The 12,329-nt window shown below is 45.2% G+C and overlaps 1 protein-coding gene across 4 annotated transcripts in view; it reads right to left on the bottom strand.

The window, feature by feature from the left end:
* Positions 1-12,329, bottom strand: part of raraa (retinoic acid receptor, alpha a) — a 116,321-nt gene that overhangs the window by 32,587 nt on the left and 71,405 nt on the right. Inside the window, exon 1 of one of the 4 annotated variants that reach the window (XM_028430376.1) lies at positions 1,539-1,716. The exons of the other annotated variants lie outside the window; for them this stretch is intronic. Within the exon in view, the coding sequence (XP_028286177.1) occupies positions 1,539-1,716 (178 nt within the window). Of the gene's footprint in view, positions 1-1,538; positions 1,717-12,329 lie in introns of those variants that run through there. 4 annotated transcript variants of the gene reach the window in all.

Here is a 12,329-nt window from a genome sequence, read left to right as displayed (position 1 = left end):
TGATCCAATAAGCCTCTGAGCCACGTGATGACACTAACGGATGTTGTGCGTCTCTACATTTCACCCCCCCCCCCTTCCTCCTTCTACCATCCACACCACCACCTCCACTGTTCCCTGGTTGTGCACTAAATTTTTTATTACATTCAAGCAGTAAGGCAAAGAGAAGCTATGCTACCCCCCACCTACCCACCCACGCACACAGAGTCCCCCTGCCATTCCACCATTGAGCAAAACAATGTGAGTCGAGTTCGGGATCAGAGGTCTTTTCCTGGGCCAAACCCCCACAGTCTCCCTCAGACGAGCTCACATGGTTTGAATCAATGCTGCCACTAGAGCTGTTTAGTGGACCAGTTCAATAAATACTATCAGGCCTGCTGGATATCTGCTTTGAAAAAAAAATGTGTCATTTGTCCCTTTAGTCATCTGACATGAAAAAACAAGCAGTGACAGACAGAAAGAAAGATTTCTTTGCTGCTGATAGCAGCCAGACACTAGAAACTCCTGTTTAAATTCCTGTCTTTTGTCGTGCATTTCTTAAGATGAGGAGGAAATTGGCCCTTAAAGGCCTGTGGAGTTTCCTGCCTTTTTTTTTTTACGTTCCTTCAGCAATGAAAGACAACAAGGCTATCTCTTGCATTTTGTACAGTGTTGCTCCTTTTTTTTTGTTTAGACAAATGAATGGGAAGGGCCTCACTGATACTTTGTTGATGCAATAAAACTTTCTGCTACAGCAGCAGGTACAGTATCAGTATAATGATCAGTTTAAAAAACAAAAACATGCAAGCAGCAACAGACATTACTATTTATAGAAAGAGCAGAAGGACATCCTCACCTTTGTCAGGCGCGAAACTATAAATATTTATTCCTTCTTGTCAGAGTGTATCTATTTTTATTAAAGATGTTAACATAAGCATAGGTCGGTTTTTAAAAATGTATTTACTCAATATAAACTCTCTGGTTTCAAATAAATGTAATTAGTGCAAGGCCTGACTGAAAGCTGTCCAGTTAAGGCCGCGGTGCTTGTGTTGTTCATGCAGTGTGAGTGCAGCTATCCAGATTACCAGATGAAGCTGGGATAACACTGGCAGGAAAGTTTGATCTGATTAGTGTTGGCATGGCTTGCTAAGTATTCTTTGTATTAAGTGCAAATTTTAGGAAAGCATCTTGGATAACGTGGCCTGGATGAGTGCGCCGCAGTCTTGCTGAGAGAGAGAGAGAGAGAAAACAAACCTGGGCGCATAGAGAGGCAGAAAAGAAAGTGGGTCAAGTATATATATTGCAGTTATGATGCTCAGTGATGGTGATAACATGCACCGCCGTTCGCGATATATTATGGGGTTTGAATAATTTAAAGAAAACAGGCTGGTGACACAGGAATAAAGGCCTTATGACATTTTTACGCGCAACAGCCTAGTGACTGAAACATAAAAATGGAAATTGTGGATTATAAATGGACACACACACACACACGAATTTAGAGGCTTTAACCCCCCCCCAATCTGCGGGATGAAGTTGAGTAGGCAGGAAAAGGCACCTACAGTGATTGGAGCCGTTCCAGTGCTGGTTTCTGATGGACGTGCTGTAGGGATGGGGCGCTCCGGGCACCAGTCCTTTCTCCGGGATCAAGCATCCTCTGCTCTGGTTGTAGTAATCCATCATTAAAAACGGGTTCGGGCTGGGGTTCAGTCCCACAACGTCCACACTCTCATACATCATACGAAGCAGGGCGACAGCAGAGGGATATGATCAAAAATCGAACTACTGTCACGCACGCAGGAACACACGAGCTTTGTGGTTTTCAGCTCGCCACCAGCAGAGGTAGAATCTGAGGGGGCCAAACGGAGGGGGGACTGCATTAAAATCGAGGGGAAAGTGGTAGATCCAAACACAGCGGGGACATTTGGACATTTGGCATCTTCTTACGGCGCAATATTGATCGAAAATAAAACCCGAGGGGGAGTGAAGCGGTGTCTGGAAAAGCCTAATCGGCTGCGCTCAGTTTGAAAACATAATTTAAAAGAACAGTCTGCATCGTGTCCAATGTGGGAACACGACGCACAAAAAAGAGAGAGAAAGAAATCGTAAAGGAACCGAACAACTTCAGCAGAATATTGTCGGCCTTGCTCAAACAGAGAGCAACATATTAGGCTGTATCCACACGACAAAGGTAATAAAATCCCTGAAAAATAAAAGACAAATCTCCCAAAGTCCGACTGGATAACAGCAGGAAAATTCTGGCAGGCGCAAAAATCACAGAGGGAATTCCGCGGAGTTGTAGTTCGTCCTTTTGGGTTACGGTCGGTTGTCCCGTTTGCGCCCGCCGTGGGTGGACTCCTGTCAGCTCCGTAAGCGGACCGGTCTCTCCCCCCCTTGTGCACTACAACAAGCGGTGGCTTCCCTCGGTCAGACCTCGTTTCTCAGCATCCAGGTTCGCACGAGGAACCACGCAGTACCGCCTTGTTTGTATTTGGAGAGCGAAGCTTAAATCATTCCCACACCAAACCGTGCGGCTATCATGATCTGCAGAAATGTGACAAGGCACAGCAGCTGAGGGCTTTGGCTCCGCCTCCACTAGGCTCGTTTTCTTTTTTTTCTTTTTTTTCACCCCCCGTCTCCCTTCAGTGCCTTTCATGCGTGGCTCCTCCTACTGTTTAACCCCTTCGGGGACGTCACCGTGGATCTCCTCTTTCCAAACACGGGCCCTGTATGAGGCAATGAGGGGGGCCGCCGCCCTCCCTCAAACTGAGCAGCGGGGTCTTTAAATAGGAATGTATCCGAGGACATGATTAAGTTATATAAGCACAGTAATTAGTCTTTCATATCTTTACAGGGAGTGCATGGACATAATGAGTGCTGCCACAGAATGTATCTCTCTCACTCTTTTTCCTGGAAGTTCCAGTCTATGTTCTCACTCTTTATTTGGGCTCCTCCTTCCAACTAATTTGACCCTTTCCCCCACATACACTCATCAGTCCCTACCCTCCGATTTTTTTTCTCCCCCAGTCCGCTGTCTCCCTAATTTGCCTAATGCTATGCGGCTGAACTTTTCCTGAACCCAGGGAAGTAGGCAGCCTCACCTCCTGGTGACCCACTGGCTGACTCGGATTCGCCTCTCTGGCTTGCTCTCATCCCACATTATTCAAGGTTTCCCACCTTGTACACCCAGTGTAACACCATTACACTTTTCCTCGAGTGCTGCCCAGAGAGGCGCCACGGCTCACTCAGTGCACATTAAGAAACAAAAGTGGCAAAGTCACCCACTCACAGCAACTGACCCTTAACTTTTCTCACAGTTTAGCTACAACTGGATTAAGATTCAGGAAGTTGTTTTGCTTCAGACTTGCATCACGTGCTATAATCGCACTCCGCCTTGACTCTGCAACATTCCATGCAACATAGCTGCAACTTGTTATGCAAACATGCAGCTGTGTCATCCATGATGCTTGAGTTAATGCCGAGGCTGTTATAGCAGAATCACAAAGCATGAGTGTCACATTTCCAGAGTGAGGTGAATATTAAAAGTTGCATTCTCTTTTCTCTCATACTTTGCAAACACACCGACCTGTGATCGTCATGTGATCAGGAGGACAGCTGCTGGCTCAGATTGCCTGTGCTTGCCTAATGGTGGAGATTAAAGCTTGATTTATACTTCTGCATCAGATCCTGTGAGCAGCACTCCAGCGATGGGTTTGAGGGTGAGGAGATGTGTATGACCATTTAAATTCACTGTAAAACATACTGTTACTGTAATTTGTTTAAAATAAGTAAACAAAAATAAAAGATATAAGGTAACACAAGTAAAAAAAATGAAACATTTTTTGTCTTCCAATCAACTACTAGATACAAAATGATAGCTATATTTTTAACCTGTCAGTGAAAAAAAATAGAGAAAAAGATCTAAATATATCTTCAGACACGGCTACAATCCTGAGTCACTCGTCTTGTAACCTACACCACCGCCTAAACAATACCTCTCCTCCCCCCACTTTCCCTACACCTGAGCCACAGGCCACAGCTGGGTCCGACCAACACAGCTTTTGAGAGGGATTATCTGCATGGAGACTGGCAGGGGGGCTTGGCCTGCTCCGCCCCCGCTGACTGTGACACTTATTTAATGCAGGCCCCTGTGTGTTTACCCTGTGTGATAAGAGCCAGTGTGCAGGCCTCGGCCATGACGACCCCTTGCCTGCATAGATAGCGCAGCCACACATTCCTTGACAGGATTAATCCTATGAGTAATGGCTGTCAGAAAATGCTAATTTTCCAGGATCTGTTTTCTTCTCCGAAGGGAGACCATTCATCCTCGGGTAGTGCCCTGTGATTGCAGAAAACATGCTGAGAGATAACAGACTGTTGATCATTAGTTATTAGAGGAGAGAAGAAAACACGATTTGACTGAAATAGTCTTTCTTTTCTCAGTGCTGTCAAAAAATTCTTAACAAAAAAGATGATGGAAAATAAATAAATGTCTATTCTTATTTTTACAGGGGAGAGAAATGGGAGCAGAGGACTCCTCTGGGTAGACATGTTGTGTGCATTACATTACATCAATGGAAAAATGAGTACTGGTTTAGTGCCAGGTGGTGTCCAGTCTGTACACGAGATACAAACACATATGCAAACACACACTCAACAAACGGTGCCACAAATAGTGGTCAGTGATCTCTGTTGCATCATCGTGATAGTGTAAAGCTAAGTAAAACAGAAAAAGAGGGGGAGCCACAAGAGATTCGTCGCACATTAGCACACCAGTCCAGGTGGCTGTTTTTGTTCCAGCATCAACAAGCGCCACACTCCTGAGAACATGGAAAAGTACTTTGGTACGGCAAAGCCAGAGAGAAGGAGATTGTCTTGATCCCCTAAGTTGTCGTTGAGAGTGCTGTTTCAGACGTGTGGCTTCAAAGCATGGTTGCATAAAGTCCCGGGAAGGCAAACCAATAGAGGGGCCTGATCAAAGCTGCGTTCAAGTGTGGAGGCCTCACAGAAATAGATAGTTACGTAACTGCAAATAATAGAGGGATACTAAGAACGGGTAAACATAATGTCCTTGATTTGAAAGCTTTAAGTGAGAGTCCAGCAAAGAAATGTGAGTGGGGGCTGGGGTGGGGGGGATTTTAGGAGGGAATTCAAAGAGTTTTATGGGTGAGGGTGGAGAGACGATTGCTGGCTGGACCTTGAGGGTGTCAAACTATTTTTACTGCCCCACTCTCCTTCATTCTCAGTCCAATCAGGGGTGTTAGGAAGCAGTAAAAAGTGCCCCCTTGCAATTCCCTCCCCAAGGAGATGAGCCGACAGGTTAGAACAAATAATAGGCTGTTATGTTATTTGGATTAATGTGCATGATAAAGGGAGGACGAGAGTGCCATCGATGTAAAGGCACAAAGCAGGGTCCACAGTGTTAGAGCAGATCTTGGTTTCATCTAAGTTCTGTTAAATGTGCAGCTGATTCTGGAGACGATCAGCCAACATCTGCAATCAGCTCAATCAGCTGTCCCCTGACTCTTGTGTTCTTGCACTCCAGATCTTTGTTTTTCCACCATGACAACAATCACTTCCTGCACAGTGTGTTCTTTATTGGAATGGACGGTCAAATCAAAACAGAGCGGAATCAAATTGTCTTAAAAATCATGGAAAAGTCTAGTGAGCTCTGGCTGCCTGGAGACACTATACAGGCTAATAGGCAAAGAAAAAACAGATCAGACCTGCTGTATCGCTAGGACAACACTTGGCTTGGGTAAAAGCTATCTCCTGACAAGATAAGGCCAGACATGTTCGAGATAGAATGGCCTGGGCCTAATTTTAGAGTTCCTGTCTGCCTTAGTGGCTGCTACAAAAACACAGGCACTCATGCTATACACCTCCCCCCTGAGTACTCCTGCACATGTGCCAGCAGATGGCTAATGCCCAGACGATAAAGAAGTTGGGGCAAGCCTCGGCAAAGCTTTCCATCTTTCTTAAATCTTTGCAGCGACCTAATAAAGTGGCGCAGCAGGGAAAGACAGAGGAGGATAAATCCAGAGGGGACGAACAGTAAGAAACTGAAATGTGTCCTAATTTGAGAAACAGTAAGATAATGACTGCATCTGTCCACGTCTCTGTTACACAGTGGGAAAAAACAAACGGTCTGCATGTAAGCAGCATTATCCCATGACTGTGATGATCAGTGCTATAATCCCCCCCACCCCGTCCCGCCCGCACAAAACTACCACTAGCACAGCCTTGGCAGCCAACTTCCTCATGCCACTTTTCAACCAGGATCAAATCTCCCCCGTGTGCGTGCCTGTGTGTGTTTTTACACAAGTGTGTGTGTGCCTAGGAGCATGTTTGCTTTTAAGTCTACCTGAAACTCAGCCTGTCTGTTACCACTCCGTTCCCCTTACTGCCTTTACAGTTTCTCGGTGTGTATTTGTTTGCACAGCTGGTTTTGTGCAGCCCGTGCAGGCAGCACCAGCCAAACCCAACAGCTGTGCTCCCCTACAGCGAGCCAATGTGTAATGAGGGCCCGACCCTTCGATGTGAGAACAAGCTCCAGTTATTGACGAACACTGCATCACTTCCACCTCCTCTCTGCCAATCTACTGGATAAACATACACAAACTATCCATAAGTTAAACTGCTCTCTAGACCTCAACATTGGTGCTTTGCTCTCCTCAATGTGTGTGTGTGTCTGGTCTAAAAAGACCCTCTTAGTGGCTGGATCTTTGTGAAAGCACCCCCCGATCATTATCCCTTTAATGTCCTTCCGACAGCAGATTCCAGCATTTATGGTACAGGCCATATCTGCCCATAAAGCCTTTTATTGTTTAGACCGGCTCTATGGTGGCCGTAACCTGGTTTTCCCATTTTTTATGGGGACCTTCACTATATCACAGAGGGGGAGGACAAAGCTGCCCACCATCGGTGTTTACCAAAGTATGGCCCACTCATAAATCCATCGTAGCCGGCGGCATTCTGGAAATACCTCAGCAGAGGGGGGAGAAAGAGGGAGGGGGGAAGAAGACGTAGCTTATTGTATGGCTTGTAATCGTCCGTACTCTATAGCCTTGACTTAGAAAGCCCATCTCCTCAATGATCATTAGGTCTATGTTCCTTTGCACGGAGTCCATCACTCAGCAAATCAAGAGAAAATTGCTATAGATGTTACCCTAGAGGAAGGATATCTCAATATCAGTCATCCCGGACTTGGAATGGCCCCCATTATCTGTCAGAAACAGGGAGATGTTTAGTACTCACAGATGGACACGGCACTGATTCTATTAAGAAAGACAAGAGAGAATGAAACACAGGCACAAGGAGGAACCAGGAGAGCAAGGACAAGAGAAAAAATAAAACATATGTTAACAAAAGGTTTAGGCGACATTCACAAACTGGTTTGAAAAACTAGAGATTACATACTGTATGTCATTGAGGGTGTAGAAAATTCGACATGCAAAAGAAGCTGACTGTGCCTTTTCAGACTATTATTAAACATGTTTTTGCCTCCAAGGTGGGTCTCACTTTTGTATGAGGAAGTTGAGGACAGAATGAGATGAAAGCAAGGAGCAGAAGTGGAAATCAGGAAGCGGATGGTAGGTTGGCACAGCAAGCGCTTGGTCCACATCTCTGCTCTGCCAAAGCTCACTCAGAAATTGGCATTACTCGATGCAGTTACAGCCCAAGCTACATTCTTTGTATTGATGTATGCACTTCCTGCATCTCAACCGCAACCCTGCTCTCATGGCCTTAATTCTGAGTTCACTAAACGGACATAAAAAACAAGAGCATGGGGTAAACAAAAATAAAAAGCTATTCTGACTTCCAGACTGTTTCTAAAGCTTTTCATTTTGTTTCCTGATTTGATCCATTTCAATTCCCGTCTGTCAGAAATTCAAGTGTTTCCCTCTTTTCCTCATGCTGTTCCCTCTCTCTCACTTCAGTTTTTCAAGTGCTACAGAGGGCCAATTTCCTGTTTTCCATTCAGAAGTGTGATGCTCGTGGTGGCCTGGAGGGGATATGGGAGGAGGTGGGAGGAGGGGGTTAGTGGTTCGCTTTAAGTGGATTGCCCTCAGTCTTGTTGTGCCCAGCCCAAAGCATTATAACGCCTCGGCGAGTGACCTCCACTTGAGTGGTGCCCCTAACACCAGCACCAGGCACTGCACACTGATTGTTGTGCTTGTTGTACAAAGACTGAATGTGTGCCACGAACCGCACAGAGGTTGGATAACTGCAGGCTGAATGTGTAGTCAACACTCACTGAAACCATGCAAGTGTGTGTGTGTGGGTAGAGCGGGGTGGGGTGTGTGGGTGTAATACAGCTCTAATCCTGCCCATGCTCTTTCATAAAACTGGCTGCTCTCTCCTGGGTACTCTGCTTGGTGCTTTTTATGTTTTAAGCGTGCGTTCATACGTTGGCGCCCTTTCCCGCCAAGCCATGTGAGATGTTCAAAAGTGCCGAGCTGGTTCAGATGTTAATGAAACATGTGAAATCCCCTGCTTAGCCAGCAAGTTCGGAGCTGGGGACAACAAAAGCCCACGGGAGAGCAACAGACTGCCCCAGCTCAGAGCATGACAAATGCCCCTGCCATCGTCACCACTGTGGCCCCTGCCCTGCCTTTTACAGGGAGAGGTGGGGGGAATCTGCCTCATTTGAACCTGGGGAGGGAAGCAGGAAGAGGAGGAGGGTTAATGGAATGGATGACTCCACCGCATTAAAAGAGACGGGAGCAGAGTGATGAGGGTGAGGGAGGAGGAGTCATCAGCATTTCAAAAGACTGGGGAGCAGGGAATGTAGATGGAGCAGCTACTCCCCCTTTCTCTGCTGTTTCTTACCCTCTCTGTAACTGTCCCCCACTTAAATGTATAGATGTATACATTTATGTGAACGAAAGAGAGGAGTTAATTGGATGACAGCCTGTCATACTTAGCCACAAGTCCCAGAGGAGGAGATGGGTCAACTTCATCTGAGAGCCAGGGACAACACTGACGGTCAAAGCTGCAGTTTTTCATTGTACTGTGGTTGTTTCTGCAGTCAAAGGGTTTACTCAGCTTAGCCACAGAAGGCACAAAGGAGACTCGTCCCTTATCCGGCTTAGACAACAAGCCTGAGGAACTGCTATGGAAATTCATATCAATGTCAAACTTTTTGAAACCCCTTTCATACCATGTAGAAATAAAAAACAAACACCGGAGAAACAAGGAAGTACAGACAACATGACCAACATCATGTGATTTATCATATGCCAAAATATGTATCCACATCTCTCAGCAGAGAGAAACTTGTGCTGCTACTTTCGCAATGGCATGACTGTCACACAGAGAAAAAGTCAAATAAACACGTGCTTTGGTCTAAATAGGCCATGTTCACATCAAAAACAGAGTGGGAATAAAACCTTACATTTATTCACCCTCCACTTTAGCCTCCATCTGTGATAAAAACCTCCAAGAGTTTCAATGAGTGCGGATCAACTGAGGACTGATGGCATCCATTGGCAGTCGCTATAGCTACCCAAACCATCTGTGTTGTGAACCCAGAGAGAGGGGAGTGTCTCAAAAGTGAGTAAATAGGCTAATACAAAAAGCGAATGGCTCAGAAGGGCAGATCATTAGCTGGCCACATCTTGCTATTCTCTGTGTGATACCAGGACAGGAGGGGGGTTAATACATAAAAAAGAAGCCTGATAATATTTAACCAGTGGAGATCTATCATCAATCTGGACCGTATCACACCCCCCTTCACATCATCAGTCCTCACACCCAGCTCTGGCCTATTGTCATTCAGACCCTGGTTCCCTTTCACTCTTTATTCAATATTTTTGAGCCATTGTTCCACCTTACATGCCCCCTCTGAACTACATTTCTTTTCCCACTCAGCGGTGAAAGGAGAGGGACAACAGCCAGAAAAAAACATAATATGTTATAGTGTCAGGGGTAACAAAACCATCACCCGGCCATGGCAAAAGTCTGCGTACATTCTCAAGGCAAAAGCACATAGTCTTACTTTCTCCTCTTATACACTCTTCTGTCTCCACACACACACACACACACACACACACAGTGACCCTGCGGGCTTTACTGGGCTCTTTGAATGAAAAAGAGAAGTCATTTATCCGACTCATCTTTGCTGCACCTCGCAGCACCCTTTAAAAACACTCTTTATTTCTTGCTAAGGCTAAAGCTGCACCTTGGTGACAGTATGATGGAGAGCCCCATTCGGCCTCTCTACCGCTCTCTCTCTGCTGTCTCTGGAGCTTCTCCTGTCTTTCCATCCGTGCTGCCAACAGTCCTTACAAAAAAAGTGAAGGCTAAGCTTCAGTGACATTGTAAGAATCTGTGTGCATATGTGCACCTGTCTGTGTGCAGGCTTGTGTGTGTGTGTGTGTGCCTTGAGGTGTTTTGGCATGGATCCCTGCATATCAGTGTTTGCATGTTTAATCGGGAAAAAAGGTGCCACAGTAAAATGTGTAAAAAGGTGCAGGAGGGGAGGAGGGAGTTCACAGATGAGCCTGCTCATGTGTGGAGGTGAGAACAGGAGTGCCAGAGGCTGCTGTGAGGCCTGTCGTGTCAGAGCTCTTCAGGAGTTAACAAAATCATCCACCAGAACCCGTCGATATTCAGTATGCTATGCTTCTCACCTCCTTTGCCATTTGTATTCAGCCTTGTCCGTGCTGCATGCTTTGATACTGTTAATAAGATGATCAATTACATTCATCACATCCTTATTACTCACGCAGGTTATATGCTTTTAACACATGCAGCTGCGACACATAAAAGGCCTACAAATGCCTCAAAACAACCACCACACTAGGTTTGATTAACTGTGTTGTGCTTGCAGTGTAGAAAGCACAACAAGCAACGATACATATTTCAAAGCATCAGGCTGTCTAGACTGTATTTGACCAAAGGTGTGCTACATGCTAGGTGTGTGTATGTGTGTGTGTGCGTGTCTATCTGAAATAGTTTCTATGCAACCAAGCAGACATCAACAGTAAAACCGCTAACCGACTTGGCAAACAGCCCACCTCTTTCTGTCTCCCTCTCTCTATAGATGGATCATTCATCACCTTCTTTCTCTCCGCACAGCATCCTGGTCCCACCAATGCGGCTGGTAATACAGATAAGGGTCACACTCGTGACAAGTTTGATTCAAAACACAACAAAACAAAACGAGATGACTTTAGCAATAGAGCCCAAAGGTTTGTTTCAAGGTAATATAAAGGATAAAAAGTTTCAGTTCTGTTATTTTAACTTCACTTCTTTTCATCTGTATGTAACAGCCATATGGCTCTGTGATTCCTGAGGGAGGCAGGAGGTTGCTGTTTCTACATTACAGTCATTAAAAGTACTTCAGCAGTAGAGAAGATGAGGCACAGGGGTTCAATGGTTCAGAGATGAAAGAATCTGCTGCTAAATGTGTCAGTTGTGGGTCTAATTCAGCCAAACATCTGTGATGGGAGGTGTTGTACCATGCCCCCCTTCCTCCTCCTCCTCCTCCTCCTCCTCCTCCTCCACCTCCCTCAACACCATCACTCTTAACAACTAAACTGGATTCCTGTGTCAATGCTTGTCCTGTCAGCAAAAGATCTTGTTTTGAAAGCATCTTTGAAATGGATTTCGCAACAATACCTTGTAACTGCGGCAACGGTGGCCATCCGGACACAGAATACAGTAAGTGATGTTAAAAACACGTAAGAATTGACAGTAATCACTTTCTACACTTCCCTCATTTCATTGTAACTTCCCTACGTTGCATAATGGTTGACATCCATGTGTCTTATATGTGAATTCATGTGTGGCAAGAATCGCCAACCAGAGTCTGTCAACAGCTCTGTCATGATGTCATCTGTACTGTTAGTAACACTGCAATTGCTCAAAGACACCTTCCTGATTCTATGTAAACATAACCCCCCCATATTTTTGTCATTTTAACACCATTTTATTCCACTGGTAGCAGAGGGGGCAAAGTAATTAAGACTACTCTAACCTGTTTAGAAATCAGGCCAACTTTCTTGTTGGAGTTATGCAGTTGTCAGAGCAAACACCTATTAACCTTATGTAACACTTCACCTTGTTCACAGTTGTTATGAGTGTGTGAAAGAGGTGCAGCCATAGTGAATAGGTGAGAGGGCAGAAGCAGGGGGACAAGACATTAAAACATTGTCTTTCAAGATACACTGGCTTTTGTTTTGATCAGGCCTTCATCACCTGGTCAAAAGAGGTGTAAAATTCAATATATGTATAATAAAATAATAATAATATTTCATTAATAATAAAGGCCCAGCCTTCAAAGCAGCAAAGTATATTGATAAATTATCACTGTATATCTCCTCTATGCCAAAGGAGAAGACAGAGAA

This window comes from Parambassis ranga, chromosome 19 (assembly GCF_900634625.1).
Source record: "Parambassis ranga chromosome 19, fParRan2.1, whole genome shotgun sequence".
NCBI classification, from domain to species: Eukaryota; Metazoa; Chordata; class Actinopteri; family Ambassidae; genus Parambassis; species Parambassis ranga.
The sequence above is the reverse complement of the archived record's forward strand: the minus strand, read 5'-3'. Positions and strand labels throughout refer to the sequence as shown.